This window comes from Crinia signifera, chromosome 6 (assembly GCF_055691185.1).
Source record: "Crinia signifera chromosome 6, ASM5569118v1, whole genome shotgun sequence".
Taxonomy (NCBI): domain Eukaryota; kingdom Metazoa; phylum Chordata; class Amphibia; order Anura; family Myobatrachidae; genus Crinia; species Crinia signifera.
The window spans coordinates 71,745,327-71,758,397 of record NC_139222.1 but is presented as its reverse complement, the minus strand read 5'-3'; the positions used below and the strand labels follow the sequence as shown (position 1 = coordinate 71,758,397).

Here is a 13,071-nt window from a genome sequence, read left to right as displayed (position 1 = left end):
CCACAGAACCAGCAGCCTACAGCACCCCGACCTGCAGCATTGGCCGGCACACTGCATCCCCACATCCAGCAGGCCCTTGGCTGGGACACACTCACCCCTACCTGCACAGAACAGCAGCATCCCCGTCACTCTCCACTTTAATGCAGCAACAGCCACAACCTGGAAAGAGGAACCCGGCAATGAACCAGGGGCAGCAGCACTTTGGACTTCGCTGGGGACAGACCATTAGCGAGAGGTCTGTCCCAGCAACTGCTGCTGGCATCTAGCGCGGAGTGCTCTGACCCCCTGCCCACCCCCCTTAATCCGGCTCTGAATGACTCCCTTTAATATGCTAAAGTTCATCATCAAGCACTTGGGGGTAAATTTACTAAAATGAGAGTTCTATTGAAGATGTTATGTTGTCCATAGCAACCTATGTAATACTACTTATTATTTAGCACCCTCTAAAAGATAGGCAATAGAATCTGATCGGTTGCTACGGGCAACATCCCATCTTCAATACAACTCCCATATTAGTACATTTACTCCTTTGGTTTCAATAGACAAAACATTATGAAGGTCAAACCTCAGTTTCCAACTAATTCAATGAATCTTCAATTATCTTCCATGAAACAATATAAATGATCAGGAATAAAATAATAATATATTTTTTTTTAGTTAACTAAAAACAGAACAAGCTAAGAAAACAAAACAAAACTTGTACTGTAGCATGTTTGCTATAATTTCATTTTATTACCTTTTAACATTTTTACTGCCACTGTAGTGTAACCAGCTTTTCCCTTCAGTCTGAATGCTGTTGCCTTAACCACCTTCCCAAACTCCCCTTCTCCAAGAGTTTTGCCCAAAACCAAGTTTTTCCGAGGAAATTCCCACTTTGGATCTTCCTTTTGAGACACAAAGTGAAGGACAAATCAATGATTGCAGGCAAAGAAAAGAAGCCAAGTGAATGACACTATGTGAGACCATATTGTCTTTTAAACTTACTGGTATTTTAAAGTTATCCACCGAGATCTGGTTCTCCATGGAGTCTAGAGATGGACGTCTGGCATTGTTTGAGGAATAGCTGACTGGGTAAGACTGGGCAGGCCGTCGGAAAGTCATCTCTGCAGATGCTATTGGGGTCTTTGGTGAGTTTTTATGGTAACGGTGTATGCAGTATGAAGACACGAGCACGGAGATTACGAAGGACAGGAAGATTGCGCATGCGATAACGGTTTTGCAGGTGTCATCACATAACGATACTGTAGAAGAAAAAGAAAAAGTGTGGAACACACTGGTCCTGTGCCTACAGTATGAGCCTATTAAGAACATTGCATGAATTGTACTTAATAGATCTGCCTTTAGGCCAAAGCTTTATGACGTCGGCTATAAATGTGTAATTGCTTACCTTCACTAAATGTCTTCTCACAATAGCATGTTTTTTCAGAGAGCAAACAGTAACATGTGGCATGGCCTTCCTTGATTCCAGAGGGATATCCTCTCTTATATCCTCCAATAATTTTAAAGTCTAGATGAAAAAAAGTTTTTAAAAGTATTTTAGATATTTGATCAGTGTCAGGACCAGAGACTCCCCATTCTTTTTATAAACCAGGTTCACAAGCTAGAAGACACTCTGGGGTATTCAATGCTGCAGCGAGGGGGGTTAAACAGCGAGGATTGCAGAAAACCAGCGATCCTCGCTGTTTAACCCCCACACCGGCCGCTCGCTCTATTCAACGTTCTGGGGAAATCCTCGCCGCCACAGGACGGCGAGAATTCCACAAAACAGCGAGACCCGCGGCTACTGCAGAAAACTCGCTGTTTTTAGCCGCGAGTCTCGCTGCTTATGGAGCCGCATACGCCAATTCTCCCTCGCTCAAAAAACGGAGTGAGGGGGAATTGGCGTATGCGGAGGGTGTGTTGAATACTGTCAGGGTGAGTGGTGACAGCGAGCAGGAAGCCCTGCTCGTTGTCACCACTCGCAAACAGCATTGAATACCTGCCACTGTATTTTAAAGATGTGAGTAGTAAGTTTGCACTTAAGTAATAGATCAGGGGTTCTCAAACTTGGTCCTCAGGGCCCTACACAGTTCACGGTGTGTGTGTGTGTGAGAACCTGTGTTTAAGATGAAAAGAAAGCAGGTAAAGACAACAGTAATGGGTGGGCATATTTTAACCATGTAATATTAATGCCGTGAATTCCAGCATTCTTCTGGGGGGGCGCGGGGCTTTGACGGGCATGTGAGAGACTTGCCCAAATTCCCGGGGGATTGTAAAGGGGACCGGATTTTTGGGAGAATCCCGGCCAATCCAGGAGGGTAGGCAAGTATGATATAGCCCCTATAAAAAAAACAATTATATTTACTCCATCACCAAATAGCACAATCCTGTTTACATTTAGTTATACAGAATAACATATGCAGCTACCTGGTATGTCAGTTACATGATACAATAGACATTGGTGTAGTGTGGTACAGAGGCAGCTATAGTATGAAGAAAGCAAAGACGGAATACGTACTTGTGCAGTCCTGGGGGCAGATAGCTGGGTTCTTGTGCTCCACAGCATCACAGATGCCATCCGGGCAGGTGACGATACTTGGCGTGCAGGTGGAATAATTTGTGGTGATAACTGTAGAAAAAGATCAAAGTGAAAAATGCGGTGTTAAGCAAAAAATAAAATAAAAAGTAGCCAATCCTCACAGCTATGCAGACATCTCTTGTGTATTCCTGTCCATGGCTTATTACAAATATACAGTACAGTGTGATCAGACAGCTAACAGTCACAGCACCACAAAGTGTCCGCTGCACCAAGGGGAATTGCAAAAAGTCATATAACAGACATAAGCTGATTGGCTACTACTTGATCTCCATTCCCTTTATCTCTCTACAGGTTTTTGTAAATCTCCTCCATACCTCCCAACTTCTACTAAGATGAAATCATGACCCTATTGCACATGAAAAGGGGCATGACCTTGTGTCTGGGGGATTACTTCATGACAAACCAAGTGACTGTGAGCAAGGCCCTTTTTCATCATTCTACTAGTGCCATGGGAGCGGATGGCCATGCCCCCAGTCGCCCTCTGCATGGAATAGGGGCATGACTTTGTTGTATAAGGATTTAATGCCTGTAATCGTCTATATATGCTTTAAGAAAGTCCTGTACAGCTGCTTTGCTCTATATATAATTAAATTACTTTTCAGCCACTTTAAGGGGGGTATTTATCAAAGCATGGAGAGAAAAAAGTGCTGAGATAACACTAACCAATAAGTTTAGAACTTATTTTACAGGCTGTGTTTGGAAAATGGCAGTTAGGAGGAGACTGGCTAGTTATTTATCCACTTTATTGCTCTCTATGCTTTGATGAATATCAAACCCAATGCCCCCTTCCCAGAGGTAGGACTCCTAAGAATGTCAGTTTTCCCATGAAAATTCCTATTTTTGTAACATAAAATCTGTATCCCGAATGTATACCTAATTTAGTATTGGTTCTGCAGAACTGTTTGCTAATGAGCGCCGTCCGCTCCTTGTAATTTTGACCGCCACCAGCCGCACACAAGGTAAAGGTGTGACAGCCAGGCAGAAAGCTGTGCACTGCCCAGATGTATATACAAAGCAGGTCCGTGGCTATATTAAACTCTCCAGTAGCCAATAGGAGCTTGCAGTCTCGCAGCCAATCAGGAGCGGCAGTGGAAGCTCCTGATTGGCTACCAGATCGCAAGCTCCTATAGGATTGCGGTTCAGTGGAAGAGTTAAAAATAGCCACGGACCTGCTTTGTGTATACAGCCAGGCAGCGCACAGCCCTCCGCCCAGCTGTTGCGCCTTTACCTTGTGTGTAGCGGGCGACTGTCTACATTACAAGTAGCAGTAGCATCTCCCCTTGACAATGAGCACTTCACTCCCCCTTGGCAATGAGTATGTAGCCCCTGACATTGAGCAACCTCCCTAGCAATGCCCATGTAGTGGCACTTATGTGTCAAATATGTAATGAGAATCATGGTGTGTGGCCAGTGGTGGATTCGGGGGGGGGGGGGCACCCGGGCACGTGCCCACCTGTCATTTCATTTTGTAGCTGAGGACCAGGGCTTTCCAACGAGCCCAGCCCTGTGTCTCTAGCCCCCCGGGAACCGGAGATATCGCCTGGCAAAGCTGTAACATTTTTCCCCATAGGATAATATGGGACCCGTTAATTCCGACCCCCACCCAGTTCAGACGGCTGGCAGTTCCCCCCCCTGGCATCACAGAAGCTTGTAGTTGAACTCATTCAATTCCAAATCGCTGAGCCTTCAATATGATACCAGGCTGGTCGATATCGGTCAATCGGTTCCAGAGATTTTGCATGTAAACCGATTTTTTTATTTTTTAAATGTAATTTAATTCTGTTCATGTTCTTTGAGGGCAGATTACTCTGGGACCAAACGTTCCAGTTTCACTGGACCAAAATCATTCAAAGCCCACTCAAAAGTTCTTCAATATGATACTTGTCTCATGTAAATGGGTCAGTTGGTTCCGAAGATATATCCGGTGGTTTTCTCTCACCCTCACACCAGAAAATTCAGGGACTAGGCTGCATTTTCTGGTGTGAAAGGGGTATTATTTCAAATAGCCGGGACCTGCAGTGCTCTGAATACAGCCAGGCTCTTTCACGGTCAGTGGCTATCACTTCTGCCTGGCGGCGGCTGTCCCCCATTTACTGCGAGCATGTATTCCCCCTTGGCAATGAGCATGTAATCCCACATGGCAACGAGCATGGAACCTATGGCAATGAGCATGGAACCCTTGGCAATGAGCATGTAGATAAGCAGCACTTATGTAGCATAATTTTTAATAGGCATTATGGTGTTTGGCATAATACATAATAGACATAATGGCGTGTAATTTAACATGTAATGGGCATTATGTTTAATGCGCGCATTTGGTGGACAATGTCCCTGTTTATGAAGCATATTGTGAATTTTGGCATAATCTGTGTGGCATTATGTGAATTCTGGCTCAATCCATGTGGCATTATGTGAATTCTGGCTCAATCCGTGTGTTATTATGTAAATTTTGGCTCAATCCGTGTGGCATTATGTGAATTTTGTGACAATCCATGTGGCATTATTTGAATTTTGGCTCAATCCGAGTGGCAGTATGTGAATTTTAGCTCATTCCATTTGGCATCATGTGTAAGGGGCAAGTATAATGGGGTCTAGTATTTTGTTGCATAATGTGTAGAAGTTGTATATGGTGTTGTACACTACACTCAAGGACATGCCCCCTGTTGAGTGACCACACCCCCTTTTCCAAAGCGCGCCTTTGGCACGAGCACAAGTACATCCTTCACTTTTGTCGCCATGGTGGGCCTGCGCACTTTAAATGCCAGGGCCTATTTTTAATCCCATTCCCACACTCTCTCTGCCGCTCTCTTAGCATGTACACTGGCACCACTAACACCGCCCCTCCCCCACAAACTCTCTTTTATCATGGTGCCCCCCCTGTCATTTTATCCTGGATCCGCCCCTGTGTGTGGCCTTATGTGTAATTGGCATTATGGAATGTGGCTTTATGTGTAATAGACATTAGCATTACAGTGAGTGACATAATATGTGTATAGGCATTACAGTTTGCGGAGTACTGTGTAACAGGCATTTCAGCATGCGGAATAAGAATAATATGTAACAATCTAGTTTTGTGTAACTGTTTTATTGTTCTTAATTAGTATTTAATGCATTAATTATTAAACTACCCATCGGTATATATTTAGGTTTACTTAAAATGGGCATTAGGACATTCATTTATTTGAATCCCACCACTGATGAGACCTTAAAACGCTGTAGCCAGACTGAGTGCATAGTGACTTTATCTGCTGTAACAAACCCTGCTGGTAATTTGAATTCTTACTCCTAGCATCAATACATAGTGAATAACTTACATTTGTTATTGTTTAGTCTGTATTTGGGCAGGAAAGGATATTGCATTAGTGGGGGGTGTATTGGACTTTCCCTATTCACACTTCACAGCAAAAGGGTGGGGCTATCAATTAAGGCCAAGACACAGGTCTGAGACATTTCTATTTAATCTCAATCTGGATGGCTGTTTGCCGTGTGCGGCTGTGTTGTGTGCAGTTGTTAAGTGTGTAGTGTAAAGTGTGCGGAAATATTAATAAGGATATTGGAGATATTCCGGAGATCAACAGGAGAGGACAGGAGGACACAAATCTAACTTCTAATATCACCCAAACATTCTGCTATCAACATACAACACTGAGCTTAGGACTTTGCCACCTCCAACACATACTGAATGCACAGCCGTCATGGAGATCCCTGCCTTTCTGTTCACCCTAATATCATAAGTCATATTTTCTCTGTAACCATCTCAGTGTGCCAGATTCCACATCAGTTCTCTGTGCACTGTATATGTCCCTCTACACCTGCTTCTCACACTACTTACCCTAACTCTGTACTTATTTCTTTTCTTTATTTTGACACTATCTTTCTGAAGGACACTGTTGTACCAGAGCCATGGTTCCTCAATCCTGTGCTATACCTATTCACTCTGCATGCTTTCTGCCCCCTATCAGGGTGTGTTGTGGCATGGGCCACAGGAGGAAGAGGAGAATAGGAGCAGGGAGATGACTACTTTGTCCATTCTCTTTACCTGCTGCTTCATGTCCTGCCCATCCCTGCCATCCTCACTTTTTGCCTCAGGTCTCATTACTTGACCCTTATTTCACCTGTCTGTCTCCCCCTCCTTCTAGATTGTAAGCTCCTTAGAGCAGGGCCCTCTTCCCTCCTGTTCTCACAGCACCCTTCTTGCATTTCAATTACAGCTCTCTTACTCACCTACAATCTACACCTGCATCTCCTCTCACTCACTTCCCTATATCTCAGCTGTATTGTGTACTAAGATTTGTGCTGTTAATTCAGCTCTCTTTCTGATCTTCTGTCACTGTTATGTCTAGTTCGGTTTACCCAGTACTGTTCTAATGTGTTCTATATGTACGGCGCTGCGTACCACTTGTGGCGCCTTCTAAATAAAAATATAATGATGATAATAATAATAATTTTACCTGTGCTATGTCCCTGTCTCCACTGGCACTTTCCAGTCAGAGAACCCAGTCCTCCACATTCTTCACAGTCTAATCGGTGTTTGTTTTCTGAACAGCTCTCAATTGATGAACACTTTTCCTCATCTTTCATAGCTGGAGAAAGGCAGACAGGGATATGGAAAGGTCAAGATGGTTTAGGCATTAAAGACATCGATCCACGTTGTACCATATTCCCTAGATAACCGGACGCCAATCACGCCTGACAAGCAAATGTTTACCCAGCTTTTGGAAATAAATCCCGGCAGTACGGGGCCCACTTGATGGATAGCTCTAAAACAAATCCTAATACAGTATGAATCCTAACATATCCAATGGGCTTATTTAACAGAAAGCGGTGAACACTTTCATTAGCAGCTGTCTCAATCAATGTCTTTGTATACCTGATTATACACTGGCTATAAAGTAATAGTGATACTCACATGTTCCCTCTATCATGATAGTGACTTGTGTTCTGACCGGCTCCTTGACTTGCACATTGTAGACTGTAACAGTGCCCAGGATCTCCTTACTTTCGTAGTTGGCCAAAGCAAAGTCATCATTCACATAGAGAATGGCTGACATGTCCCCTGCTGCCTTTTGGATGCCGATGAGGTTTGTGGAATTTGGAATCTGCAGCGTGTAGTTAACGCTGACACCTTTGAACAGGGAGCAGTTTTCAATGCACACTTTTCCTATCTGAAGCAAGAACAGAAGGCATCAGAACAGCTCACTTGCATCCATGATACAGCACAGAGCAAAGGCTAAAGACTTTCTATACATTGTTATGGGGACTCATGCCAAATAAATATATGCACATTCTGAATGCAGATGCAGTATTAGAGAAATTCAAAGTTTGTTAATTGGGTACTTATGTATTATCTGGACTCCCATGTTAAATGCACCCCATTTTTTCATACCCCTACTATCCAACTACGCATGGATTTGATTTTATATAGTGTGGCGAGCGCATCGAGCCACCGTGCCCGAAGCGTGGCGAGTGTAGTGAGCCCCGCGAGGGGACGTGGTCTCATAAGAAAAACGGGAGCCCAGATATTACATAAGTACCGTTAATTGTAACATTTGGCATATATTAGATATATTTGAAAGTTTCTATCATGTCCCCCCTTTCCCTTCTCTGCTCTAAAGTATATATATTAAGATCTTTTAGTCTTTCCTGGTACGTTTTGTGATGTAGGCCATGCACCATTTTAGTTTCCCTTCTTTGTACAGTCTCTAATGTATTTATATTCTTCTGGAGATATGGCCTCCAGAACTGAACACAATACTCTAGGTGAGGTCGTACCAATGACCTATACAGTGGCATTATTACTTCTTTCTTTCTACTGCTGATACCTCTCCCTATGCAACCAAGCATCTGACTTGCCTTCTTCATTGCTTTGTTACATTGCCTACCTGCTTTTAAGTCTCCTGAAATAGTGACACCTAGATCCCTCTCTTCCTCAGTAGTTTCCATTATAGTGCCATTTATACTATATTTAGTCTTTGGATTTCTGAGACCCAAGTGCATGATTTTGCATTTTTTGGCATTAAACTGTAGTTGCCATGCTCTTGACCAATCCTCTAATCTACCTAGATCCTCAATCATTTGTTTTAACCCTCCTGGTGTGTCTACCCTGTTGCATACCTTTGTGTCATCTGCAAAAAGGCACATTTTACCCTCAATTCCATTTGCAATATCACCAATATAGATATTAAAAGCACCGGTCCAAGTACAGATCCCTGGGGTACTCCACTTGTAACCTTTCCCTCCTTAGACTGTACTCCGTTTACTACAACTCTCTGTTTTCTGTCCTGCAACCACGCTCTTATCCATTCAACTATCTTAGAATCCAATCCCAAGCTTTCAAGTTTATTTAACAGTCTGCGATGTGGGACAGTGTCAAAAGCTTTACTAAAGTCTAGATAAGCTACATCTACAGCCCCACCTTGATCTATTACTTTAGTCACCTAGTCAAAAAAGTCAATAAGATTTGTTTGACATGATCTTCTCCCAGTAAACCAATGCTGTTTTGGATCCTGTAAATTGCTGGTTTTGAGATATTCTACAACTCTTTGTTTTAAGAGTGTTTCCATCAATTTTCCTACTACTGATGTAAGGCTCACTGGTCGATAGTTGCTTACCTCTTTCTTGCTTCCACTTTTGTGCAGTGGGACTACATTCGCTGTTTTCGAGTCCTCTGGGATTACTCCAGTAGCTAGTGACTGGTTGAATAATTCTGTTATTGGTTTTACCAGCTCCCCTTTAAGCTCTTTTAGTATCCTTGGATGTATCCCATCTGGCCCCATTGATTTATCCACTTTCAGTTTTGAGAGTATTGTGAGGACTTTCTCCTCTGTAAATGTACTTGTCTCTCCCTCAGTTTTCTGACTATATTTGCAACTTAACTGTGGCCCCTTCCCCTCTCTTTCAGCAGTGAATACTGAGCAGAAATAATTATTAATATTATCTGCTATTACATTGTCCCCCTCAAGAAAACTTCCACTCTCTGTCTTCAGTCTAATTATTCCACTTTTTGTTTTTCTCCTTTCACTTATATACCTAAAAAAAGGTTTTCCCTCCTTTACCCACTGACTGGGACATTTTCTCTTCAGCCTGTGCTTTTGCACATCTGATTACCTTCTTAGCCTCCTTCTGTCTAACAAGATACACCTCTTTGTCCTCATTCTTCTGCGTCGGCTGTTAAAATTTCTTAAAGGCCAACTTTTTTGCTTTCACAATACTTGCTACTTCTTTTGCAAACCGCAATGGCTTTCTTTTTCTTGTGTTTTTCCTAACTCTTTTGACACAAAGTTCTGTTGCTTTTAGAATTGCACTTTTTAATTTTTCCCACTTATCCTGCACTCCTTCCAAGTTCCTCCACTCTGCCAGAGGGAACTTACAGAGTTTCCCATCTCTACAAAATCAGCCTTCCTAAAATCTAACACCTTTGTTTTTGTGTGTGATGAGTCAGTCTCTGTCTTTATTTTGAACCATACTGCTTGATGGTCACTGGATCCCAGATTTTCACCCACATTTATGTCAGATATTCTGTCACCATTTGTAAGTATTAAGTCTAATATTGCGTCCTTACGAGTGGGCTCCCTCAACAGTTGCTGGAGGGATCGGATGCTCCTTGCAAGGAATTCAGCATGTCCCTACTTCTGGTGGAACTTGCAATAGGCAGCTCCCAGTTTACATCAGGTAGATTAAAGTCTCCCATGATTATCACCTCTCCTTTTAATGCCATTTTATTGATGTCCTGCAATAGGCACTTGTCTAGTTCCTCTTCCTGACCTGGTGGTCTGTAGATCACCCCTATATGAAGAATCGCCTTCTCCCCTGTTTTTATGGTCACCCAAAAGGGCCTCAGTTTTTTCTTCAATACTTTGTATTAAAGTAGTCTTAATATTTTTTTCACATATATTGCAACCCCTCCTCCAATTTTTCCCATTCTGTCCTTCCTAACTAAAGTATATCCTGGTATAGCTAGTCATGTAATTGAGGAGATTATATATATATATATATATATATATATATATATATATATTCTCCTCAATTACATACAGTTTTCTAAAACAATAAATAAAACCAATTAAAAAAAAAAGTACATATGGTATTTTTTTGTGCAGCCTGGTTTGGGGGTATTTGGGGTGCACAACAAAGTGGCTCTTTAATAGTTCTGTAACCCCTTTAAAATTCTTGAAATCATTGCCAGAAGGTAGAGGAATTGAAAAGGCTGCTTCTTTTTTATTCTACACTGAGACCCTCGCACCAAAGTTCACCCATCAACAGAATAATTATGTATGCTTCATTCATAATTGGTTTATTCATAGAAAAGATTAAAATGATTTTACGGTACATATGTATTATCTGGGCTCCCATGTTAAATGCACCCCATTTTTCATACCCCTACTATCCAACTACGCATGGAGTTGATTTTATATAGTGTGGCGAGCGCAGCGAGCCACCGTACCCAAAGCGTGGTGAGCGCAGCGAGCCCCGCGAGGGGACGCGGTCTCATAAGAAAAACGGGAGTCCAGATATTACATAAGTACCGATTTTACTTGTTGTTTCTCCCCTTTGGCTGTTTGATCTTATGGACAACAAAGTCATCTACCTTTATTCACAATTGTATTATCATCCAAAGCGTTTCATTACTGTAACTTCCTCTGGGGTGTTTCAAATTTGGACTAATATCTAAAATAGTTGTATGTATACACACACACACAAACACACATATAATATATACATGGCTTTGCTGTTACAGGGCACGATGATGAATAAAAATTTTGCGCTGCAAATTTCACACCTATTTTGACAAATTCACTTTGTACTCAAATCAACTCGCATCAACCGGGAGCCTGCGAGTTGCACCGTCTGCAGAAGCGATCATTTGGATTGAATCTGAGCTGTGCAGCCTTGGCTGGGATTGCATGCAATATACCATATGCAAAAGGACCACATATGATATATCGCATGCGATCCTGCTGCCCAGGAAGGTCCCAGGTGGCTCAAGGGGGGGGGGGGGGGGAGGATTGTGTGCAACCTCTCAGAGGGGAGAAGTCGCATAAGTGTATGTCCAGCTTTACTTGTATATATTTTTTCTGAACAGGCTCTATAAAAGCTATAGTTAACATCACCGCTTCTGCGTTATTGTTTTATTTATTTATTTAACAATTTCCCATTTTCCTTTGGGTTTGTGTTTTTTAAGCAGAAAACAGTCCAAAAAAAAAACATGTACTCCTGTAAAAAGAAATATTTTGGCAAAAGGAGTATATTTTTGCACATAACTTTAATAGTTACCTGAGCATACCGGTAGGCATTGCGGTTGAGCGTAAACTGGTAGGAAATATTCGGGAATCGGATTTCCACAGGCCGGATGGTAACATTGAAATAGAGTAGCAACTCTCCCTGTGGACCATGATATTCTGTATCATTCACCAACACAATAACTTGGAGGGATTTGTTTCTGGCAATGGAAATACCTTGTTTCAGGAGCAGTTCTGAAGAGAAGAAGAAGAAAATAGAAATAGAAATATATATATATATATAGCATTTTGAGGCAAAGATGACAGGTTTATAAAATAAATGTGAACTTTATTTCTATGCTAAAAGTGTAGAACTTCATTAGAATTTATGTGTAGAATTTGGCCTTGGTTTGGTCAGGTATCTATTAGCACAATCACAAAAACTTTAATGTCAATAGTTGACCCTGATATAGAGTAGAGTAAATTGAAAATGTCGACATGCAACATGTCTACATCTGCGCAATGTTAACATGTTCAAACACACACTGCAAAATGTAATAGCCTGCAAGTTCCGCAGCTGTGCGGGTTGTAGGCCGAATTCTGAGGTTTTTTTTTTTATAGAAAGGGCAAACATTTACAAGGCAAAATCATGCCTTGTTATTGACTGCACTTTTAAAAGAAAACTTCTGAGTTTGGCTGAAAACCCACATGGCCACCACATGGGTTCAGCTGAGGTTGTGGTAGCGGTTGCCATCTTTTTATATTCTGCTTTCCAGGAAAACTGTGGGAGAGAGATGGAGCCAACTAGTTTGGGAATAGGTGCTCATGTCTTTGGGCCCCACCCCCAAAGTGGCAAAATGCAGTGAACCGTGGTACGCATGTCATTTAGAAATGCCCCTCCACACACTCAATCATGGAATTATCAACCCATCCTGCCCACTTCACTAGAAAGAGTGGGGAACTCCACTTAATCCCCCAGGGGTGCAGGGGTCTCCCTGAGAAATTGAGTCTCCCGCAGCTGCTCTTAGGTATGGATTAGGGTAGTGGTTCCCAAACTGTGTGCCTAGGCATCCTCAGGACGGTGGACCGGGATCAATATATATTATTTACTAGTAGGCACGCTACAAGCAAATGCTTTGGCAGCTAGTCTGCTACCTTGTGATTGCCTCTGTGTTTGTGCATGTGTGAAATAAAGAGATGTAGTTTCACTCACTGCCAACAGATGGCAGTGTTTCAGAGACACAAAATCAGACACTAGACATACAGTATATATAT

At 42.3% G+C, this 13,071-nt stretch overlaps 1 protein-coding gene across 1 annotated transcript in view; it reads right to left on the bottom strand.

Moving 5' to 3' along the window:
* Nucleotides 1-13,071, bottom strand: part of RET (ret proto-oncogene) — a 95,120-nt gene that overhangs the window by 19,973 nt on the left and 62,076 nt on the right. Inside the window, exons 6-12 of the mRNA XM_083146284.1 lie at nucleotides 11,852-12,051; nucleotides 7,488-7,743; nucleotides 7,030-7,161; nucleotides 2,498-2,608; nucleotides 1,388-1,507; nucleotides 985-1,241; nucleotides 737-884 (exon numbers count right to left, since the gene is read on the bottom strand). Coding sequence (XP_083002410.1) covers nucleotides 737-884; nucleotides 985-1,241; nucleotides 1,388-1,507; nucleotides 2,498-2,608; nucleotides 7,030-7,161; nucleotides 7,488-7,743; nucleotides 11,852-12,051 — 1,224 coding nt within the window. The remainder of the gene's footprint in view (nucleotides 1-736; nucleotides 885-984; nucleotides 1,242-1,387; nucleotides 1,508-2,497; nucleotides 2,609-7,029; nucleotides 7,162-7,487; nucleotides 7,744-11,851; nucleotides 12,052-13,071) is intronic.